Here is a 24,933-nt window from a genome sequence, read left to right on the forward strand (position 1 = left end):
CCTGCGTGGTACTCCAGGTTGAAACCCCCCTGTTCCTGATCCCGTTGGTTGCTCCCACTGTTGGATCCCCCCATTTCCCAGTGTGGGTAGTTGCTCCCAGGTCCCCCCATCTGGAGCGCTCTCATACCTTGAGAGAGAGAGAGAGAGGGATTGGGCGAGTCATGGTGATGTCATCGTACAAACCAACAAGGTTGGGGATGATTCTGTTTTGTTCTTGTCTCATACCCGCTTATCTCCGACGTCTCCTCCTCCTCCTGCTGGCGACCGGGAGAGCGCGCATCCGGAGGAGTGTGTCGCTGGCGGCGGTGTGTGTGTGTGTCCGCATCGCTGTCCGTCTCTCCATTATAGGCCTCACTGTCAGGGGGGGAGGTGAGGGTGAAGCAGGCAGGCCCGTCAGTGTGTGTGGCTGTGTGTATCCGACCCGACAGGACCACAGAGTGGAACCCAGACCTGGAGGCAGAAAGAGAAAGAGATAGCCAGGCTGTGTGTGTGTCTATGTATGTGTCTGCGTTGCTTATTCTACTGTCTACTTGTATAGGTCTAGTGTATGTGTACAGTGTATCCCCTATATGCATTTAGCAGTGGGCGGGTCTAAATCGTGGCCGCCACTGAAAAACCCTCCTCCGCCACTACTGAGATGGAAAAAGAAAAGAAACGGTTTGGATGGGGGGAGGTGGGGGGGTAATTTGCCGGATGGAGAAACGGTTTGGATGGGGGGAGGTGGGGGGGTAATTTGCCGGATGGTGAAACGGTTTGGATGGGGGGAGGTGGGGGGGTAATTTGCCGGATGGTGAAACGGTTTGGATGGGGGGAGGTGGGGGGGTAATTTGCCGGATGGTGAAACGGTTTGAATGGGGGGAGGTGGGGGGTAATTTGCCGGATGGAGAAACGTTTTCAGTGTAAACTAAAAAGACTAAAACCAGATGTAAAGTACGTAGAAATTATAATGGAGAATTACTAAAAACTAGACTGTCAGGGAGAATCAAACATTGTAAAAATGTCATGGCTTTGGGCCTCCATTGATTTTATTTTAATGTTTGATTTACTCAGATAACATAAGAACAAGGCATAAGACATGGCAAAATGTGTAGGATTGCAGGACATTGCAGGACATTGCAGGACATTGTGTAGAATTGCACTGGTGTGTATGTCCGTATGATCTGACCTCTTGACCCTGAGGTTGAGTCTATGTCTGTATGCTCTGACCTCTTGACCCTGAGGTTGTGTGTATGTCCGTATGCTCTGACCTCTTGACCCTGAGGTTGAGAGTGTGTCGATGGGAGTCGATGAGCATCATCGCCTGAGCGTGGTTGAGCTCTGCACAGACATGGTCGCCGATGGCAACCAACTCATCCTCCTCCCTCAGGTCGGCCCGGCACGCCTTACTGCGCCGTCGCACCTGCAACACACAACACACACATTAACACACACACACACAGCCTCAATGCAGCAGCATGGAATCCCAGACCCCTTCAGTCCCCTGAGAGGTGGGGAGCAGTGTCATAGAGCCACTAGGGGGAGACAAAAACTGAACACTTCTGAGGTTTAAATGTTTTACATTTTAGTCATTTAACAGACACTTATCCAGAGCAACGTACAGTTGGTGCATTCGTCTTAAGATAGCGAGGTGGGACAACAACATATCACAGTCGTAGTAAGTACATTTTCCCTCAATAAAGGAGCTATCAGCAAAGTCAGTAGGGAAAGACCTGCACAAGTTTCTATTTATGTTATGAGGACATCATCTCTCCGGGGCTATGGACGGGAGGGGGGAGTCTGAAGGGCGGTACAAACTAGGCAATGATGTCATGAAGTTATCCATCACTGAATAGGGTGGAGGGGTGGAAGCAAAGCCCTATACATACATGGATCTGTCAGAAAGCATGAGAGATTGGTGGGATAGAGAGAGAGAGAGAGAGAGAGAGAGAGAGAGAGGGGTGGGGGATGAAGAGATATAAAGGGGGAGAGAGAGGGGAGGGGTGGAGAGAAAGGGAGAGAGAGAGAAATAGGCAGGATGGAGAGAGAGGGTGAAGAGATATACAGGTGGAGAGAGAAAGAGAGAGCATGAGGGAAAGAAAGAAAGAACAGTGGACAGATGACACATAGCAGAGGGGGGAGGGGGGGGGTATTAGACAGCTGCCTCCCCCCATACACACAGTGGTCAGAGGGCATGCCTCACATTCACCATGTGTTGCCCATACACCCCGAAATAAACCCCAGCTGGAGAACCAGCCACATTCCTAGACAAACCCAGAGCCAGAGCAGCTAACCAGGGATCTCGCCTTTTACACACTTTATATGGTGAGTAATATGTACCTGTTAGGCCAAATTAGCCTGGTTAGCATTAGCATGTACATTACCCGCCGCTTTTCCCCTCTACCGGTCGGCACCAGAGACTGTGTGTGTGATTATGTGGAGGGCAGACATGCCTCAGATAAGCCCAGCTGGGAGTAGAGAGAATAGCTCATTTAAGAGGAGCTGAAGCAGGCCATGGAAAAATGGCCTCTCTCTCTCTCTCTCTCACACACACACACACACACACAGTCTTCTACAACTAACCTTGTGGGGACACACAATTCAGTCCCATTCAAAATGCTATTTTTCCTAACCCCTAACCCTAAACCTTACCCTAACCTATGCCCTTACCCAAGTCCTAACCCTAACATTAAGAATAGAAGATAATATAATAAAATAGACTAGAATAGAATAGAAGAGAATAGAAGAGACTAGAATAGAAGAGGATAGAAGAGAACACAAAAGGATATAATCTAATAAAATAGACTAGAATAGAAGAGCATAGAAGAGAAGGGAATAGAAGAGAAGAGGATAGAGTAGAAGAGAAGAGAATAGAAGAGAATAGAACAGAAGAGAAGATGATAGAGTAGAAGAGAAGAGAAGAGAATAGAAGAGGATAGAGTAGAAGAGAAGAGAATAGAAGAGAAGAGGATAGAGTAGAAGAGAGAAGAATAGAAACGATAGAACCAAAGAGAAGAGAAGAGGATAGAGTAGAAGAGAATAGAAGAGAATAGAAGAGAAGAGGATAGAATAGAATAGAAGAGAAGAGGATAGAATAGAATAGAAGAGAAGAGAAGAGAATCGAAGGGGAGAGAGTAGAGGAGAGAGATAATATAATAGAAGAGAAGAAAATAGAAGAGAATATAAGAGAAGAGAATATAATAGAAGAGAAGAGGATAGAGTAGATTAGAAGAGAATATAATAGTAGAGGATAGAGTAGAAGAGAATAGAAGAGAAGGGAATGGAATCGAAGAGGATAGAGTAGAAAAGAAAATAATAGAATATAATATAATATAAGAGAAGAAAATAGAAGAGAATAGAAGAGAAGTGAAGAGAAGAGAATATAATAGAATAATATAATAGAATAGAATAGAAGATAATAGAAGATAAGAGGATAGAGTAGAAGAGAATAGAAGAAAAGAGAATAGAAGAGAATAGAATAAAAGAGACTAGAGTAGAAGAGAATATAATAGAATAATATAATAGAATAGAATAGAATAGAAGATAATAGAAGATAAGAGGATAGAGTAGAAGAGAATAGAAGAAAAGAGAATAGAAGAGAAGAGGATAAAAAAGACTAGAGTAGAAGAGAATATAATAGACGAGAAGAAAATAGAAGAAAATAGAAGATAAGAGAGTAGAAGAGAATATTAAAGAAGATAATATAATAAAAGAGACTAGAATAGAAGAGAATAGAATATAGGAGAATATAAAAGAAGAGAATGGAATATAGGAGACTAGAATAGAAGAGAATAGAATATAAGAGAATATAATAAAAGAGAATAGAAGAGAATATAATAAAAGAGAAGAGAAGAGGATAAAGTAGAAGATAATAGAATAGAAGAGAATATAATAGAAGAGAATAGAAGAGAATATGATAGAATGGAAGAGGATAGGATAGAGTAGAAGATAATAGAACAGAAGAGAAGAGAATCAAAGAGGATAGAAGAGAAGAGAATAGAATAAAAGTGAATAGAAGAGAATAGAGTAGAAGAGAATAGAATAGAAGAGAAGAGAATAGAATGGAAGAGAAGAGAATAGATTAGAATAGAAGAGAATAGAATATAATATAATAGAAGAGAATAGAATAGAATGGAAGAGAAGAGAATAGAAGAAAATCTAATATAGTAGGTGAAAATAGAAGAGAATAGAATAGAAGAGAATAGAAGAAAATATAATATAGTAGGAGAAAATAGAAGAGAATAGAATAGAAGAGAATAGAATAGAAGAGAATAGAATAAAATATAATATAGTAGGAGAAAATAGAAGAGAATAGAATAAAATATAATATAGTAGGAGAAAATAGAAGAGAATAGAATAGAAGAAAATATAATATAGTAGGAGAAAATAGAATAGAAGAGAATAGAAGAAAATATAATATAGTAGGAGAAAATAGAAGAGAATAGAATAGAAGAGAATAGAATAGAAGAGAATAGAATAAAATATAATATAGTAGGAGAAAATAGAAGAGAATAGAATAAAATATAATATAGTAGGAGAAAATAGAAGAGAATAGAATAGAAGAAAATATAATATAGTAGGAGAAAATAGAATAGAAGAGAATAGAAGAAAATATAATATAGTAGGAGAAAATAGAAGAGAATAGAATAGAAGACAATATATTATAGTAGAAGAGAATAGAATAGAAGAGAATAGAAGAAAATAGAAGATAATAGAATAGAAGAGAGTAGAAGAGAATAGAAGAAAATATAACATAGTAGGAGAAAATAGAAGAGAATAGAATAGAAGAGAATAGACTAGAATAGAAGAAAATGTAATATAGTAGAAGAGAATAGAATAGAATAGCACACATGCGACAGGCTGGTAGTTCAGTGTCAGCTGCAGAGCAGTTTAGGGGTTAAAAGGTTCACGGGTATCTCGGCAATAATATAATATATGCCATTTAGCCGATGCTTTTTTGCAAAGCGACTTACAGAGAAATGTAATGTCAAATAAAATGTCAACATTTTATGTGTAAGTGGTCCCGGGAATCAAGCCCACTACCCTGGTGTCTTAAGCACAAGCAACTGAGCTACAAGGATAATCTCGATGCCAACAACATTGATCCATCAGCCCTGAGATTTGGAGCTGTGAACGATCCATTTATCTAACCCAGTACTAACAACTAAGCCAATTTGAGAGAGGTCACATTTTTATTTTACCTTTATTGAACTAGGCAAGTCAGTTAAGAACAAATTCTTATTTATGATGATGGTCAACCCCTGCCAAACTCTAAGGCTGGGCCAATTGTGCACTGTCTTATGGGAATTCCAATCAAGGCCGGCTGTGATACAGAGTGGAATCGAACCAGGGACTGTAGTGACTCTTCTAGCACTGAGATACAGTGTCTTAGGCCACGCGGGAGCCCTACATGCAGCCCAGATTTCTACAATATCTTTTCTGATTAGATTAAATGCATTCTGCCATGTCAACACCAACGTGTCTCTGTGAGTGTGTGTGTCCACTTAGAGAGCATGCCGTCAATTCCTCTGCTCTTAGAGTGGGTTTATCTTGTCTTAATGGTATACTACACTGAGAGAGATAACATACTGTAATAATTCCTATCACACACACACACATTAAAACACAGAGATGAAACACACATGAACACCAAGAAACATACAACATGGAGAGAACACACCATAATTTATATACAACAGCTGTTCCTGCAATTGTTACTCCAGGATCTGCCCATACCCCACTCTATATTACACACACACACACACACGCACACGCACACACGCACACACACACACACGTTGTACCTTGGCCACCTGTAGTGGTGTTTGGTGCTCTACTCCTCCTTGCAGTCTGAAGCCCCATGGAGCCCCTCCTGAGAGAGTGACCACCACCTCCTCTGCTACCATCACTACTCAGTAACACACATACACGCTGAATCACACTGCACACAGAGTGTATGTCTCTCTGCTTCTTCCAACTGCTCTGTGTATGTGTATGTGTATGTCTCACTGGTCTGACATGCTTCCTCTGTGACCCCGCCCACTTACTCCACCCAGAGAGAGGGGGGTTTGAGAGGGAAGGGGGTAGAGCGAGAGAGAGAGAGAGAGAGAGAGAGAGAGAGAGAGAAAGAGATGGGGAGGGGGACTGGTTTCCGTCTGCTAATAGTGGAATGCTGTGTCGGCTGGAAGGGGGCAGGAGAGTGTGTGTGTGTGTTTTATATCCACCACACGTGTCATGACACTCTGCAGCTCCAGCCAGGGATGCTGATAGATCCTCCCAAAATAACCCTCTGGCCCCCTCGCACACTGTCCTGACCACCAATCCAGCCCTCTCCAAGGCTTTGTCTCAAACTGCCACAAGAGGAGAAGGGAGAGGAGAGGGAGGGGGAGAGGGAGGGGGAGAGGGATAGGATAGGGGGGGAAAGGAGGGAAAGGAGGGAAAGAGGGAGTGGGAGAGGAGAGGAGAGGAGAGGAGAGGAGAGGAAGAGGAGAAGGGAGAGGAGAGGGAGGTGGCTAGGAGAGTTGGGGAGAGGTTTGGAAGAGGGAGTGGGAAAGGAGGGGAGAGGAGAGGAGCAGGAGGGGGAGAGGAAGATGATAGGGAGAGGGAGAGGAGAAGGAGGGGGAGAGGGAGGGGGAGAGGAGGGGGAGAGGGAGAGGAGAGGGAGAGTGAAAGGGAGAAGGAGGGAGGAGAGGAGAGGAGAGGAGAGGAGAGGAGAGGAGAGGAGAGGAGAAGAGAAGAAGGGGAGGGAGGGGAGAGGAGAGGAGAGGGAGAGGGAGAGGAGAGGAGAGGGAGGGGGAGAGGAGAGGAAGGGGAGGGGGGAGGGGAGAGGGAGTGGGAGAAGGAGAAGAGATGGGGAGGGAGGGATATTTTTAAGAGGATATGCCTACTTATTGTGATTCACATTCACAGAGTGAGCTAACACCACCCTGTCACAGCGGGTCAGTATTGCTTTGGGGAGCTATTAGACTGCTTCCATGATAACACCAGAGAGTTGTATCGTCTACTAACGGTGCTTTTCCAATGAGACTTTTCCCGACTGTGTTTTATGTTGATGTGTAAGCTCCAGTGTTACTGTTTTTCCATCAGGAGTTTGACATTAAAGACTTGGGGTGAGCAGAATCAACAACCTCTGCATCATGAAAGACTGTTGCTTTGTGAGGTGTTAAAGTTCACAGTTAGTCATTGTTGTGTAAATGAAAGGTTAAAAGTATTCAGGGTCTTGCCTTGGCACAAAGTCCGCCGGACCCACGGCCCAGCGAGACATGGGTGCCGGTCCGTGTAGATGAAACAGAAAAATCTGAGCCTTTTGGGTAAAACACTGGGATAAATCCTCAGTGGAAATGTGACATGTGATACCAGCTTTGGTAATGCAGTGCTGTTCATATTTATTACTGTCCCGTCCGCAACCCACAAGTGTTCTATTATTTCATGATGGAATCACATTTTCAGTTTGATTGTACAATATCTAGAATACTACACACTTTTTGGTCTGAAATAATAATAGTTCTGTATTTTCTGTTTGACATGAATTGCTTGTCTCTGTTTAAGTCTACCGGAGTAGCGATTCAAATCTATTGCGACAGTAAGACTTCAGTGTCCGCACACAGCTTCTCTTCCTCCGTCAGGCTCGTTCCTGATCTCCACAAGCTACAACACGTTTGATTTTACAGTAAAAACCGGAGGAAAAGTCTAAAAGAAACATCCTCAAAAGATGATGAGCAACAATTTTCTCTGTGGTCAAAGCGCTTCGACGTTTCTCCAGCCGTCCTCCTGTGCAGTTCTACTAGTAATGTGACAGAGGGCAGTGTAGGTCAGACGAGGAGTCGGTTGTTAAGCACTGCCACTCCTGCAGTCACACCTCCACCAGGGTGCTTGTCACATTTGGTCCTCAGCTGATGTCCAGCTCACTCGATCTGCACCATGTCTTGACTCTGCCTGTGAGGCAGTGGTGTAAAGTACTTAAGTTAAAATACTTGAAAGTACTAATTAAATCTGTAAATAGCCCGTCCAACTACCTCATCCCCATACTGTTATTTATTTTGCTCCTTTGCACCCCAGTACCGCTACTTGCACACTGATCTTCTGCACATCCATCACCCCAATGTTTTTGCCATACTGTAATTATTTCACCACTATGGCCTATTTATCGCCTCACCTCCCTTATCCTACCTCATTTGCACACACTGTATATAGACTTTCTCTATTGTGTTATTGACTGTATGTTTGTTCATTCCATGTGTAACTCTGTGTTGTTGTTTGTGTCGCACTGCTTTGTTTTATCTTGGCCAGGTCGCAGTTGTAAATGAGAACTTGTTCTCAACTAGCCTACCTGGTTAAATAAAGGTGAAATAAAAAATAAAATAAAATAAAATAGTTGAGATAATTGAGGTAATATGTACACTACCATTCAAAAGTTTGGGGTCACTTAGAAATGTCCTTGTTTTTGAAAGAAGAGCAATTTTTTTTGTCCATGAGTTTAAAATAACATCAAATTGATTAGAAGTACAGTGTAGACATTGTTAATGTTGTAAATGACTATTGTAGCTGAAATTTACTCATTTTTATGGGAATATCTACATAGGCGTACAGAGGCCCATTATCAGCAAACATCACTCCTGTGTTCCAATGGCACGTTGTGTTAGCTAATCCAAGTTTATCATTTTAAAAAGGCTAATTGATCATTAGAAAACCCTTTTGCAATTATGTTAGCACAGCTGAAAACTGTTGTCCTGATTAAAGAAGCAATAAAACTGTCCTTCTTTAGACTTGAGTATCTGAAGCATCAGCATTTGTGGGTTCAACTACAGGCTCAAAATGTCCAGAAACAAAGCACTTTCTTCTGAAACTCGTCAGTCAATTCTTGCTCTGAGAAATGAAGGCTATTCCATGTGAGAAATTCCCAAGAAACTGAATATCTCATACAACTCTGTGTACTACTCCCTTCACAGAACAGCGCAAACTCTCTCACCAGAATAGAAAGAGGAGTGGGAGGCCGCAGTGCACAACTGAGCAAGAGGACAAGTACATTAGTGCACAACAGTTTTCAGCTGTGCTAACATAATTGCAAAAGGGTTTTCTAATGATCAATTAGCCTTTTAAAATGATAAACTTGGATTAGCTAACACAACGTGCCATTTGAACACAATAGTTAAGGTTGCTGATAATGGGCCTGATTGGGACTGAGCTCCCTGCCATCCAGGACCTTCTATGTCAGGCGGTGTGACAGAAAGCCCGAAAATCATTAAAGACTCCAACCACCCAAGCCATAAACTGTTCTCTCTGCTTCCGCATGGCAAGCTGTACCAGTACATCAAGTTTGACACCAACAGGCTCTTGAAAAGCTTCTATCCCCATGCCATAAGACTGCTAAATATTTAACTATATACCTAACAAAATGGCTGCGCAGACTGAGTTGACCCTTGTATTTTATTCTTATTCTCTATAAACTCTCAAAGGGCCCTACACACTTACACACACTAACACGCATACAAACACTCCATTTGCTCACACACATAATATGTACAAAAATGTATATGGACTCTACACACACGCACACCCAATCATCATATACGCTGCTGCTATTCCGTTTATCATATTTCCTGATGCCTAGTCACCTTACTCCTATACACATCTACCTCTACGGATTCAGTATCCCGCCACATGGTAAAGATAGTACTGGAAATGCCCATGTATATAGCATGCTTACTTACTTTATTGTGTTCTCATTTCTTATTTTTATATTTTGTTTTTGTTCTACCTTGCTGATTTTAGTACTACATTGTTATTGATTACTGCCTTGTTGGGGTTAGAGCTTGCAAGAAAGGTATTTCATTGTACGTGTGCATGTGACCTTAAAACTTGAAACTTAAACTGGCAGTGACTACAGGGAAAAACACTTATGCATAAGTCATACATAATTCAAATGGTATTCAAGTTCAAAAGTTTAAAACAAGATATTCAATCAATTCAATAAATGCTAAGTTAATAAATCAATCAGTTATTAAATGAAAAGAAAAAAAGCCTCATTTACAAAAGGAAAAAAAAATGTTTCACCAAAATTTAAATACAATCCGTCCGTCCATCCGTCTTCATTTGATAGTGTTTGTTGGAAAGGAGATTTCACCTGTTTGAGTTTTGAAGTTTTTTCTTGAGTGGTTGGTCTGGTGGAGTGGTTTGTCTGGTGGAGTGGCTGCCGGTCAGTCTGTGTCCTTTTATTGGAGGTGGGGAACAGTTGGTGTCTGAGCTGGAAACTGGGAGCCGTGTTGGTGTTGGTGCTGTGGCCGGGACTGGGAAAAAACAGAAACCGCGAACTGGGGCTGCTGCAGGTTCTGGGTCGGGATCTGGGTCTGTAGAGGGGAGGAATGACCACCTGAGGAGGAATCAGACACACAAGGGATGGTAGTACTTACCTGTGGTCTGCTCCCTCCTCTGTGCCTCGTCTGGTGCTGGGACTGGGACTGGGACTGGTACTTGTACCCGGGATCTGGATTGGTGCTGGTGCTGGATCTGCGGAAAGGAAGGAATGACAACCTGAGGAGTAAACAGGCATAACAAACTGAAAGGGTGCATACTGCCATCTAGAACAGAGTCTAGACTCTAGAGTGTTGTTTGAACAGGTATAAAGACAAGGATGGTGTTTTACTGCTAATTGTCTGATCCCTCCTGATGACCCAGATGGAATCATATGATCCTTCCTTCACCCAAGGAAAGGCCCACCCAGTTCGCTACTTTAAAATGGTGAATCCCTAAATAGCAATGTCCATGTCAAAACAGTTTTTTCCCATCTATAGTTCTCTAGCTAACTCTATGGTGGTAAATTCCCACTTTGTTGTGAACGCAATGTTACATAATTCATAGCCCAACCCCTGTCCGGATGTGGACGTGGCAGACAGCCACGACACTTCCGGTGCGAATGTCTGCTTGGAGAGAAACCAGAGAAAGGATTAGCAGAACATCAATCCCGGGAAGTCATCGCTTTGAAGTATTGACGGCCAAAGGGCTTCGGAACTGGTTCTGAACAGGAAACAAACGTCTGCTTGGCTAACTTGTTATTTTACCCAGTTGGAGGTGGGTTGTCGATTTGTACCGTGGTGCAGTGTGTGACATTCCTTGAAAGAAAACATAGAATTGGGATTCCGTGGTGGTGCTAACTAGTTACTGAACCAGACCTCTCTAACGCCCAGAATGCTCCAATTCAAACTCATTCAACAGCTCTTTAAGCGTTATGTCAAAAAAATACTATCGTAATTTACTCTCGTTACGGCCGGTATGTACTTAAAAATAAAAAATAAAGTATAAGAAAAATATTTTAAAAATGTCTCTCAGTAGTTTGTACATTTGTTTCACGTTGGACCTTTTTGGAAGTACATACCGTGATTCAATTTAGATGGTTGCTCAGCAAAACTCCATATTTGCTGATCAACGAACGTATTTTGACATGACAACGCTTGTAGAGTTTGAATGTGAGCTTTCTGGACGTTAGAGCCAGAGGTCTGGTTCTTCTAACTACATGCTAATTTAACAAGCTATATAGCTAAAAGGATAGCCACAGCTGATTCTTATTTCCACGATTAAAACTAGTGTGTAAATTAGGCCCAAACTCAACTAGCTGACAAAGGTTAGTGCTTTTAAGTTTCGACTGAAGACTCCGTGTATAGAAACGAATATGATTGATTCTCTGCCTGGTCTGGACCATGAATAATCATTTAGCTAGCTAGGTCAAATGCGACATTGGTTGCTGAGGTTAGCTAACTGACCGCGCTAGCTACTCTTGCCTGGTTAACCACATACCTCTGCTGCGTTGTTCTTTGAAGTGTTCAATGTACTCCCGTGGGCTGTATTGACCAAGTAATCTAAGCATTAAGAACGAGAATCAGTTTCTAAACAGATTTAGCTAGCTAATTAGATAGCCAGTCGTGATGTTATAGCATGTTCGACAGTTTTTTTTTCCAAAGCCGACACGGCAAATATGGGTCTTTCAACAGGCCTGTCACGCTAATAGATACACGGATCCAACGGTATTGTATTTCTAACCGTGGCAACTACTACTTTGAATTATTGAAAGAGCTGCGTTGGATAAACCCGTGTTTGTCATAAGATAATATTGCTACATCAGCTAACAAGCCAGCCAATGTAACCCGGTAACGGTAGTAGCTAGCTAACCGATGCGAATTCCATTGGATGAGACTAGCTAGCTACTATAGGCAATGAGTTACATCAATTATTTCAATATCATGGTCCAGTCTTTCTTCTGACTATCGGTGCCTTTAAACCTGTTCGTTTAACCTTTTAGGAAAGACATGTTGTAAGGTAAGTGAATGAATGCTCAATAGCCAGTTACTCTCAGCTACTAGTATGCGAACAGTCTTGTTGACAAGTAACGTTAGTTAGGCCTACTTTCAGTGTTCAGGGGACAGGACACTACAGTATAGACTAACTCGGTGATTGTATGACTGCCTGTCAGCCTAGCACATGACGTTTGATTGAGCAGTATGGTTCAACAAGGTCTGATTGATCAGAGGTTAGTCCTACTTGTGTTGTATATAGGTAGGGTTATGTTGGTGGCTGACAAAGAGAAGTTGGGTGTGGGCAAACGTCATCCTCCTGTTTGCCAAACTCAATACCATGTCAGGTCTGTTGTAGGATAATTAACCCTTTACGCTCGTACCTGTATCCGGTTTGAAATTGGCAGAAAATTGGCCTAAATTGGAATTACATTAACATGCTATAGTGCATAATGTCAGCTCACCGTCTCCGCTTCACAGCTCTGTATGGGTTTAGTCTGTTAGACGATCTGAACATGAGCACCTCATGCGACAAGAAGTTACTGCGTCCCTCCCGCTAATTGGTCAACTTTTGCAAATGTTTTCTTGTCTGAGTGAGGGAAATGCTGTAAATGAAGAGGCCTCAATGTTTTTGAAAGATGACCATTGAGGATTATCACTACAGCTTTGATTTCATACAAGCAAACCAAACACCCGTAAGTCCAAATGTGCTCTTCACATTTCCATATCATAAACCTTGTGTAATATACAATATTAATGTTTACGATCACTGTTTGATGTACAGTTACAAGATGGCATGGCTTTATACCCTGGGTAATCCTGAACAGAATGAGTATGTTGTATTGTGGAGAAAATGTTCCATGAACCACACATCTGAATGCACTCATGACTCCATTCTATGCGCACCCAAATGACCATCTGCTTCTCTGAATTGCCTTATGAAAGCCTAACACTGTAAGATCGTATATTCTAAATTAGCTAGTCATGTTGGCAATTGAACCCACTTTCAAATCATGCCCACCTGAACCCGATCATGATTTATAATGGACCGTTTTTGGATTGTGTGATCAACAGTAATTGTGTAAAGACTGGGAATGAGTGATGTTCCAAACAAAAACAACGACAAGTGTGCTTGGTCTAGTTTCTTAATGGCACAGCTAGGCGAGTGCAAAAAAGCACTTTGTAGTTGAAGATAATTATTTTTAGACAAAGTGCATTGAAATTACTTGGGATCCGTGCACACTTTAGAGATGTGTGTGGCCACTTAGACACCAGTTAGACCTCTCTCTCAAACCTTTGTCATTTTTTTGGTCCTATGTTGCAACTACCCCAAATTTTCCAGGAATAATAAGTGTATCCGGAGTTTTCAGGGTTTGTTATCAACAAATGCGGCAAAAAGTACGATAAATGTAAAATGCCCAAAATCAGTGTAATGTTTGGATTCAGTCAGTTGAACTGTAGTCATCTTTAGTCTAATTTCCCCACTGTTCCCTTTTAATTGCTACCATGGTTATTCATATGCTTTCCATATTTCTTCCGTAAGAAACATTTAAGTTTAGCCCTATCCATATTGGCCAATTCACATGAGCTAAAGGCCGGGCCAAGTGTGTACTGAGGTGTATTGTGAAGGTGTGGTCGAGACAAACAATACAGAGCTGATATAGGTGTGTTTCAAACTGTGTCACAGGGAATATGACTCAGCTATTACAGACATGCACTACCGGTCAAAGGTTTTAGAACACCTACTCATTCAAGGCTTTTTCTTTATTTTTTACTATTTTCTACATTGTAGAATAATAGTGAAGACCTAAACTATGAAATAACACAGATTCTTCAAGTAGCCACCCTTTGCCTTGACAGCTTTGAACACTCTTGGAGTTCTCTCAAACACCTTCACCTAGAATGCTTTTCCAACAGTCTTGACATTTTCCAGATTGACTGACCTTCATGTCTTAAAGTAATGATGGACTATTGTTTCTCTTTGCTTATTTGAGCTGTTCTTGACATAATATGGACTTAACCCTATTTGGTAAAATACCATCTTCTGTATACCATCCCTACCTTGTCACAACTGATTGGCTCAAATGCATTAAGAAGGAAAGACATTGCACAAATTAACTTTTAACAAGGCACACCTGTTAATTGAAATGCATTCCAGGTGACTACCTCATGAAGCTGGTTGAGAGAATGCCAAGAGTGTGCAAAGCTGTCAAGGCAAAGGGTGGCTACTTTGAAGAATCTCAATCTTGATTTAACACTTTTTTTGGGTTCCGACATGATTCCATATGTTATTTCATAGTTTTGATGTCTTCACTATTAATCTATGATGTAGAAAATAGTCAAATAAAAACCCTTGAATAAGTAGGTTTTCTGACACTTTTGACCGGAAGTGTGTGTCACTGACTGTCAGTGACATGTAGCTGGCCACCGGCATATCATCTCATGTTACTGTAACTCCAAGCCGTCCAGCACATTGACTAGGTTTGAGACTGCGGGTGTGAAGCTAAACAGGACCATGGGCTGCATCTCAAAACTCTAGTGCTTTTTCTCTCCTCTGCGCTGATCGATCAAACAAATGATGAGCAAAATAAATATGGTGGATGCCCTCTTGGAATTCTCTCTCAGCTTTCCAGATTGTCTACATCAGCATTGATGGAGAACAGACGACTATTGAGATGCAGCAGCCCATGTCTGAGGTGTTCGCTGCAGTCTTGCAGTACAATACGGACTCCATTACACTCCATTATTCTCTCTAGAACCAGGGGAACGCAGCCCGGTAGGGTAACCTTAGTGGGTTACTACATCAACCTGCTCACACTCTTTTCACAGTGACTCATTTTTTATTTGTTTTATTTTTTATTTCACCTTTATTTAACCAGGTAGGCTAGTTGAGAACAGGTTCTCATCATTTACAACTGCGACCTGTCCAAGATAAAGCAAAGCAGTGCAACAAACAAGAACGCAGAGTTACACATGGAATAAACAAACACAGTCAATAATACAATAGAAAAAGTCTATATACAATATGTGCCAAAGAGGTAGGACAAGGGAGGGAGGCAATAAATAGGCCATAGTGGTGAAATAATTACAATATAGCAATTAGACACTGGAGTGATAGATGTGCAGAAGATGAGTGTGCAAGTGGAAATACGGGGGTGCAAATGAGCAACATAAATAACAGTATGGGGATGAGGTAGTTGGATGGGCTGTTTACAGATGCGCTATGTGCAGGTTCTGTGAGCTGCTCTGACAGCTGGTGCTTAAAGTTAGTGAGGGAGATATGAGTCTCCAGCTTCAGTGATTTTTGCAGTTTGTTCCAGTCATTGGCAGCAGAAAACTGGAAGGAAAGGCGGGCCAAAGGAGGATTTGGCTTTGGGGGTGACCAGTGAAATATACCTGCTGGAGTGTGTGCTATGGGTTGGTGCTATGGTGACCAGTGAGCTGAGATAAGGCAGGGCTTTACCTAGAAAATTCTTGTAGATGACCTGGAGCCAGTGGGTTTGCCGACGAATATGAAGCGAGGGCCAGCCAACGAGAGTATACAGGTCGCAGTTGTGGGTAGTATATGGGGCTTTGGTGACAAAACGGGTGGCACTGTGATTGACTGCATCCAATTTGCTGAGTACAGTGTTGGAGGCTATTTTGTAAATGATATCGCCGAAGTGTAGGATCGGTAGTGTAGTCAGTTTTACGAGGGTATGTTTGGCAGCATGAGTGAAGGATGCTTTTTTGCAAAATAGGAAGCCAATTCTAGATGTAATTTTGGATTGGAGATGCTTAATGCGAGTCTGGAAGGAGTTTGCAGTCTAACCAGACACCTAGGTATTTATAGTTGTCCACATATTCTAAGTCCGAACCGTCCAGAGTAGTGATGCTAGATGGGCAGGCAGGTGTGGGCAGCGATTGGTTGAAGAGCATGCATTTACTTTTACTTGCATTTAAGAGCAGTTGGAGGCCACGGAAGGAGAGTTGTATGGCATTGAAGTTCGTCTGGAGGTTAGTTAATACAGTGTCCAAAGAAGGGCCAGAGGTATACAGAATGGTATCGTCTGCATAGAGGTGGATCAGAGAATCACCAGCCGAAAGAGCGACATCATTGATGTATACAGAGAAGAGAGTCAGCCCGAGGATTGAACCCTGTGGCACCCACATAGACTGCCAGAGGTCTGGACAACAGGCCCTCCGATTTGACACACTGAACTCTGTCTGAGAAGTAGTTGGTGAACCAGGCGAGGCAGTCATTTGAGAAACCAAAGCTGTTGAGTCTGCCGATAAGAATGTGGTGATTGACCGAGTCGAAAGCCATGGCCAGGTCGATGAATACAGCTGCACAGTATTTTCTCTTATCAATGGCGGTTATGATATCGTTTAGGACCTTGAGCGTGGCTGAGGTGCACCCATGACCAGCTCGGAACCAAGATTGCATAGCGGAGAAGGTACGGTGGGATTCGAAATGGTTGGTGATCTGTTTGTTAACTTGGCTTTCGAAGACTTTAGAAAGGCAGGTCAGGATGGATATGGGTCTATAACAGTTTGGGTCCAAGGTGTCTCCCCCTTTGAAGAGGGAGATGACCTCGGCAGCTTTCCAATCTTTGGGGATCTCGGACGATACGAAAGAGGTTGAATCGGCTAGTAATAGTGGTTGCGACAATTTCGGCGGGTAATTTTAGAAAGAGAGGCTCCAGATTGTCTAGCCCGACTAATTTGTAGGGGTCCATATTTTGCAGTTCTTTCAGAACATCAGCTATCTGGATTTGGGTGAAGGAGAAATGGGGAGGCTTGGGCAAGTTGCTGTGGGGGGAGCAGGGCTGTTGGTAGGGGTAGCCAGGTGGAAAGCATGGCCAGCCGTAGAAAAATGCTTATTGAAATTCTCAATTATTGTGGCTTTATTGATGGTGACAGTGTTTCCTTGCCTCAGTGCAGTGGGCAGCTGGGAGGAGGTGCTCTTACACTCCATGGACTTTACAGTGTCCCAGAACTTTTTGGAGTTTGTGCTACAGGATACAAATTTCTGTTTGAAAAAGCTAGCCTTTGCTTTCCTTTCTGCCTGTGTATATATGTTCCTAACTTCCCTGAAAAGTTGCATATCGTGGGGGCTATTCGATGCTAATGCAGTACGCCACAGGATGTTTTTGTGCTTGTCATGGACAGTCACGTCTTGAGTGAACCAAGGGCCATATCTGTTCCTGGTTCTACATTTTTGAATGGGGCATGCTTATTTAAGGTGGTGAGGAAGGCACTTTTAAAGTATAACCAGGCAACCTTTACTGACGGAATGAGGGCAATATCCTTACAGGATTCCCGGGCCAGGTCGATTAGAAAGGCCTGCTCGCTGAAGTGTTTTAAGGAGCGTTTGACAGTGATGAGGCGTGGTCGTTTGACCACAGACCCATTACGGAAGCAGGCAATGAGTCAGTGATCGCTGAGATCCTGGTTGAAGACAGCAGAGGTGTATTTGGAGGGCAGGTTGGTTAGGATGATATCTATGAGGGTGCCTGTGTTTACGGATTTGGGGTTGTACCTGGTAGGTTCATTTGATAATTTGTGTGAGATTGAGGGCATCTATCTTAGATTGCAGAATGGCCGGGGTGTTAAGCATGTCCCAGTTTGTCACCTAACAGCATAATCTCTGAAGATAGATGGAGGGCAATCAATTCACATATGGTGTCCAGGGCATAACTCGGGAGAGAAGGTGGTCTATAGCAAGCGGCAATGGTGAGACTTGTTTCTGGAAAGGTGGATTTTTAAAAATAGAAGCTCATATTGTTTTGGTACAGACCTGGATAGTAAGACAGGCTATCTCTGCAGTAGATTGCAACTCCGCCAGTTCTATCTTGTCGGAAAATGTTATAGTTAGGGATGGAAATTTCAGGGTTTTTGGTGGTCTTCCTAAGCAAGGATTCAGACACGGCTAGGACATCCGTGTTGGCAGTGTGCTAAGGCAGTGAATAAAAAAAACTTAGGGAGGAGGCTTCTAATGTTAACATGCATGAAACCATTCTTCTTCTCTCAGCTCTGATAGCAAGGGCTCACTTCCAACTACAGGGAGTCTTACCCTAATGAAGCAGGGCAGTCACGTGTGGCTCAACGCTGACCTCTTTTGCAAGGAGCACCTGCGCCTAATTTTAAATGTAGACGAACAAAAAAAATTGACAACACAATGAAAAATATTTGACATAATAAAGCTAGAATCCTTAATTTCTCTTGACTCACTGGTGCGCCTAAATAAAAATTCTAATTCCGACAGCTAAATATTTAGGCAAATATGCAAGTAAAATAGTGGCACTGTAGAGCCCTACACCTGGAATGTCAAAACATTAATGCTGTTGGCCCAGTCCTAGTACTTACTGTCAGGGCAGTGAAGTTGATATAGAAATCAACCCCTGCCTCGGGAGTTAAATGCATGTTAACTTCTCCCAGCTCTAGGTATGAATTGAGGATGAATGTGAACCAGCAGCCTCCCATGGCATCTCCGTACGGCCAGCCCCAGCCTGGCTACGGCCAGCCTAGCTACGCTCCCTTGGGTGGCGGTTACCCCGGCCCCTATGGACCCTACAGCGGCCCCGCTACAGCCTACCAGCCTGGGGCTCCACAAGGTACGTCTGTCCCTCTTTCCCTAACCTTATCCCTCTGGTTCGCTTCTTCCCTCTTGCTTCTTCTTCCTGTCTGTTTATGTTCTTCCCAAAAGCTAGCTTGCCTTCTGCAAGGTAGAGAGTGTCTCTGTGCCTGTTGCAAAGTTTACTCATTGCCTTTCCTGTGTGTCTCTGTGTGAGAGAGAAAGGGAACTAAAACCTGTTTGGATGTATTTGATTGGAGCAGTGTGAATGCTTGTATGTGTTCCTCCTCGCCCGTCTTTCAGCATTTCTTTTCCTCAGTACATGGTGTCTGCCTCTTGTCTTTCAGGTTATTCTACCTATGCCAGCTTTCCCTCTAAGGCTGTGCCAGCTAACCCAGTCTCTGACCTGCCCTCTCCTCTTGACTTGGGTAACTGCTTCCTCTTGGCTCCTCCCACCTACATGCTTCTACAGCCTGCTGGTCATGTGTCTGAGAGCAATGGTTCTCATGAACCGCTTAAAGTTCCAAATCTAAGATGTAGCTTTTTCACATGACTTTACCAACGTATACGGTATACCGCCCAACCTTACCTTAGGATGACTAACTTTACCAACGTATACGGTATACCGTCCAACCTTACCTTAGGATGACTAACTTTACCAACGTATACGGTATACCGTCCAACCTTACCTTAGGATGACTAACTTTACCAATGTGGTTTTTTTTGGCAGGAAGTAATCCTCCATTTAACATTCTTGCGTTGATGATGTAACATTCATCATAGGTGATGATGTAACTTCAAGAATGCATCCGCTGTGTTTCAAACCTGTGGTCATTGCAGGCAGGTGCCTAACAGCCTCCCTCTGTCTCAGGATCTGCCAGGGGCCCCCCTCCAGTCTCCACCAACCAGGCCTACTCTCAGTATGCCCAGGGAGACATTCAGAATGGGCCCCCACCTATGGATCACTCTATGGCTCAGCCAGCTCACAGGTCAGACAACACACATGAAGAGTATCCAGTAGACAGCGTTTGTGGGTGTGTGTCCAGATGTTTGTGTGTGTGTGTGTGTGTGTACTGAGTTGTTTTTGTGTATGTGTGTCCAGGCCGCCAGTGTGTCAGCCATATAGCCACGGTGCTATGAACTTGTCGGGGCCACACCCTTCTTACCCCCAGCAGTACGGGGTGCAGCCCTCCATGCAACAGATGACCAATCAGATGTCAGGGATGCAGGTCGGGTCAGGTCCCCTCACCTCTGCTGGGCCGGGATATGGTAAGAAATTATTTCGAATGAATCAACTGACGAATTTCATGCCGAACTTTGCATCCTACTAAACACAACTCTAGTTACCGATTCTTGATGAATTTAATGTTCTCTGCTCTTTCACCAGCTCCACCTCCCAGCTCCGAGCCTCCAATCAGTGCTGCCTACTCCGCTGCAGCCCCTCCCTCCTATACACAAGCTCCTCACCCAGTGTCTGGTGCCCCCTCCCAGCCTCCCCCTCCCAGTGAGCCTGCAGCCCCCCAACCTTACTATGATGGCCCTCCTCCCTCTCAACAACAACCCTTCCCCTCCTCCGCCCCCCCTCCCTCCCAACCCTTCCCCTCCTCCTCTCCATACTCGGGCCCTCCCCCTTCCAGCCAACCTCGGGCCCCTGCAGTCTCTCGACAACAGTCCTTCCCACCTGGCCCCCCCCCCCCTGCGCAGCAAACCTTTCCCAACTCTGCTCCTCCTCCAGTCTCCCAGGCCTTGTACTCTGGCCCCCCTCCCTCCTCCCAACCTGGCCCTTTCCCACCTACCTTTGCATCCCCTGTACAGTACCCTGCCGCCCAGCCCCCGTCCCAACCCGGGCCCCCTCACTTCCACTCTGGCCCCCCTCCCCAATGCCCCATGCCACCCCCCTCCATGTCCCAGCAGCAGGCCAACCCCCTTCCCCCTGGCCCCATGCAGCAGCCTCCTCAGCCAGGCATGCAGGGAGGATACCCAACCCAGCAGAATGGTGAGTCCACCATGGTCAAACCCCTGTACCACTTCTACCAGACCGCTGGCTTGCTTTTGACAACAAAATGTTGTCTTGGTAGGTCCACCATTTTCTAGCCAATAAACCAGAAGAGTTTCTAATAGATGGATAAATATTTTTCTCCCTAGGTGCGTTTGGGCAGCCCAGAGGCCCCCAGCCCGGCTATGCAGGCCCGCAGTATCCTGGGCAACAGAACTACGGCGCAGGCCCTGCCCCCACCCCTGCCCCTACACAGAAGAGACTGGACCCTGACTCCATCCCCAGCCCAGTAAGACACACGCACTCTCCCCATCCTGCTAACACACAAACACTTTGTCCTGTGATGTATTAGTGTGTTGGTGATAATGATGTTAGATATTGTACCGTGTGTGTGTGTGTTTTTGTTTAACTATCCTTGTGGGTACCAGCAGTCCTCACAAGGATAGTAAAACAAGGAAAAGTGGGTACATCTTGCCGGTCCCTATGAGTAAAAATGCTATTTTGGGGAGGGGGTTTATGGAAAATAGGATTTTGGATGAGAATCAATTCTTTCAAGGATAGCAATACAAATCTGCATGTCTGTCTTAACAGTGTAACCCAGTCCAAGTTGAGCATGTGCTTCAGACTGATGATCTGCTGGCCTTCTCTCTGATCACTGACTAATCTAGAACCAATAATCCCAGTCTGGACAATCAGTCAGGGATTTAATAATCCTGCTACAGAGTTATTTTCATCCTCTTGTCTCTTTGTCCCGTTTTTTTTTATTTTGGTTTGTTTAATTTGATGATTTGCTGGACAAAACTCTGTTGTGAATGTAAAGCAAGCGTCTGAGCTGCCGGCTGTGCAGAAATTCAGACATAGAATAGACCCAGATGCTATCCCCAGTCCAGTAAGTCTCCTGTTTACCTTGTAACCCCTATGCCCTACCCCGTAAATCATTATCCTCCTGTCTACACCCTAACCCCTATGCCTTACCCTGTAAATCATTATCCTCCTGTCTACATCTAACCCAATGCCCTACCCCGTAAATCATTATCCTCCTGTCTACACCTAACCCCTATGCCCTACCCCGTAAATCATTATCCTCCTGTCTACACCTAACCCCTATGCCCTACCCCGTAAATCATTATCCTCCTGTCTACACCTAACCCCTATGCCCTACCCTGTAAATCATTATCCTCCTGTCTACACCTAACCCCTATGCCTTACCCCGTAAATCATTATCCTCCTGTCTACACCTAACCCCTATGCCTTACCCCGTAAATCATTATCCTCCTGTCTACACCTAACCCTATGCCCTACCCGTAAACCATTATCCTCCTATCTACACCCTAACCCCTATGCCTTACCCCGTAAATCATTATCCTCCTGTCTACACCTAACCCCGATGCCCTACCCCGTAAATCATTATCCTCCTGTCTACACCTAACCCCTATGCCCTACCCCGTAAATCATTATCCTCCTGTCTACACCTAACCCAATGCCCTACCCCGTAAATCATTATCCTCCTGTCTACACCTAACCCCTATGCCCTACCCCGTAAATCATTATCCTCCTGTCTACACCTAACCCCTATGCCCTACCCTGTAAATCATTATCCTCCTGTCTACACCTAACCCCTATGCCTTACCCCGTAAATCATTATCCTCCTGTCTACACCTAACCCCTATGCCTTACCCCGTAAATCATTATCCTCCTGTCTACACCTAACCCTATGCCCTACCCGTAAACCATTATCCTCCTATCTACACCCTAACCCCACCCGTAAACCATTATCCTCCTGTCTACACCTAACCCAATGCCCTACCCTGTAAATCATTATCCTCCTGTCTACACCTAACCCCTATGCCTTACCCCGTAAATCATTATCCTCCTGTCTACACCTAACCCCTATGCCTTACCGCGTAAATCATTATCCTCCTGTCTACACCTAACCCAATGCCCTACCCTGTAAATCATTATCCTCCTGTCTACACCCTAACCCCTATGCCCTACCCTGTAAATCATTATCCTCCTGTCTACACCTAACCCCTATGCCCTACCCCGTAAATCATTATCCTCCTGTCTACACCCTAACCCCTATGCCCTACCCCGTAAATCATTATCCTCCTGTCTACACCTAACCCCTATGCCCTACCCCGTAAATCATGATCCTCCTGTCTACACCTAACCCCTATGCCTTACCCTGTAAATCATTATCCTCCTGTCTACACCTAACCCCTATGCCTTACCCCGTAAATCATTATCCTCCTGTCTACACCTAACCCCTATGCCTTACCCCGTAAATCATTATCCTCCTGTCTACACCTAACCCTATGCCCTACCCGTAAACCATTATCCTCCTATCTACACCCTAACCCCTATGCCTTACCCCGTAAATCATTATCCTCCTGTCTACACCCTAACCCCTATACCCTACCCCGTAAATCATTATCCTCCTGTCTACACCCTAACCCCTATGCCCTACCCGTAAACCATTATCCTCCTGTCTACACCTAACCTCATGCCCTACCCTGTAAATCATTATCCTCCTGTCTACACCTAACCCCTATGCCTTACCCCGTAAATCATTATCCTCCTGTCTACACCTAACCCAATGCCCTACCCTGTAAATCATTATCCTCCTGTCTACACCTAACCCCTATGCCTTACCCCGTAAATCATTATCCTCCTGTCTACACCTAACCCCTATGCCTTACCGCGTAAATCATTATCCTCCTGTCTACACCTAACCCAATGCCCTACCCTGTAAATCATTATCCTCCTGTCTACACCCTAACCCCTATGCCCTACCCTGTAAATCATTATCCTCCTGTCTACACCTAACCCCTATGCCCTACCCCGTAAATCATTATCCTCCTGTCTACACCCTAACCCCTATGCCCTACCCCGTAAATCATTATCCTCCTGTCTACACCCTAACCCCTATGCCCTACCCCGTAAATCATGATCCTCCTGTCTACACCTAACCCCTATGCCTTACCCTGTAAATCATTATCCTCCTGTCTACACCTAACCCAATGCCCTACCCCGTAAATCATTATCCTCCTGTCTACACCTAACCCCTATGCCTTACCCTGTAAATCATTATCCTCCTGTCTACACCTAGCCCCTATGCCCTACCCTGTAAATCATTATCCTCCTGTCTACACCCTAACCCCTATGCCCTACCCCGTAAATCATTATCCTCCTGTCTACACCTAACCCAATGCCCTACCCTGTAAATCATTATCCTCCTGTCTACACCTAACCCCTATGCCCTACCCCGTAAATCATTATCCTCCTGTCTACACCCTAACCCCTATGCCTTACCCCGTAAATCATTATCCTCCTGTCTACACCTAACCCCTATGCCTTACCCCGTAAATCATTATCCTCCTGTCTACACCTAACCCTATGCCCTACCCGTAAACCATTATCCTCCTATCTACACCCTAACCCCTATGCCTTACCCCGTAAATCATTATCCTCCTGTCTACACCTAACCCAATGCCCTACCCCGTAAATCATTATCCTCCTGTCTACACCTAACCCCTATGCCCTACCCCGTAAATCATTATCCTCCTGTCTACACCTAACCCAATGCCCTACCCCGTAAATCATTATCCTCCTGTCTACACCTAACCCCTATGCCCTACCCCGTAAATCATTATCCTCCTGTCTACACCCTAACCCCTATGCCCTACCCCGTAAATCATTATCCTCCTGTCTACACCTAACCCCTATGCCCTACCCCGTAAATCATGATCCTCCTGTCTACACCTAACCCCTATGCCTTACCCTGTAAATCATTATCCTCCTGTCTACACCTAACCCCTATGCCCTACCCTGTAAATCATTATCCTCCTGTCTACACCTAACCCCTATGCCTTACCCCGTAAATCATTATCCTCCTGTCTACACCTAACCCCTATGCCTTACCCCGTAAATCATTATCCTCCTGTCTACACCTAACCCTATGCCCTACCCGTAAACCATTATCCTCCTATCTACACCCTAACCCCTATGCCTTACCCCGTAAATCATTATCATCCTGTCTACACCCTAACCCCTATACCCTACCCCGTAAATCATTATCCTCCTGTCTACACCCTAACCCCTATGCCCTACCCGTAAACCAT

The 24,933-nt window shown here is 44.3% G+C and overlaps 2 protein-coding genes across 7 annotated transcripts in view; one reads left to right on the forward strand and one right to left on the reverse strand.

The window, feature by feature from the left end:
* LOC139367953 (synaptopodin 2-like protein) overlaps window positions 1-6,025 on the reverse strand; it is a 14,492-nt gene extending 8,467 nt beyond the window's left edge. The window contains exons 1-4 of the mRNA XM_071106370.1: window positions 5,781-6,025; window positions 1,248-1,399; window positions 226-450; window positions 1-127 (exon numbers count right to left, since the gene is read on the reverse strand). The exon at window positions 1-127 is cut by the window's left edge and continues 307 nt beyond it. Coding sequence (XP_070962471.1) covers window positions 1-127; window positions 226-450; window positions 1,248-1,399; window positions 5,781-5,882 — 606 coding nt within the window. The 5' untranslated portion in view covers window positions 5,883-6,025. The remainder of the gene's footprint in view (window positions 128-225; window positions 451-1,247; window positions 1,400-5,780) is intronic.
* Window positions 6,026-10,843: 4,818 nt separating this feature from the next.
* Window positions 10,844-24,933, forward strand: part of LOC139367954 (protein transport protein Sec24C-like) — a 34,922-nt gene continuing 20,832 nt past the window's right edge. For 2 of the 6 annotated variants that reach the window (XM_071106374.1, XM_071106375.1), the window contains exons 1-6: window positions 10,844-11,043; window positions 18,681-18,856; window positions 19,688-19,805; window positions 19,919-20,085; window positions 20,204-20,812; window positions 20,962-21,101. In XM_071106374.1, coding sequence (XP_070962475.1) covers window positions 18,700-18,856; window positions 19,688-19,805; window positions 19,919-20,085; window positions 20,204-20,812; window positions 20,962-21,101 — 1,191 coding nt within the window. In that variant the 5' untranslated portion in view covers window positions 10,844-11,043; window positions 18,681-18,699. Of the gene's footprint in view, window positions 11,044-11,097; window positions 11,594-18,680; window positions 18,857-19,163; window positions 19,245-19,687; window positions 19,806-19,918; window positions 20,086-20,203; window positions 20,813-20,961; window positions 21,102-24,933 lie in introns of those variants that run through there. The other 4 variants (XM_071106373.1, XM_071106371.1, XM_071106372.1 and 1 more) reach the window with 4 other exon arrangements.

The sequence above is a fragment of the Oncorhynchus clarkii genome, chromosome 16, assembly GCF_045791955.1.
Source record: "Oncorhynchus clarkii lewisi isolate Uvic-CL-2024 chromosome 16, UVic_Ocla_1.0, whole genome shotgun sequence".
NCBI lineage: Eukaryota > Metazoa > Chordata > Actinopteri > Salmoniformes > Salmonidae > Oncorhynchus > Oncorhynchus clarkii.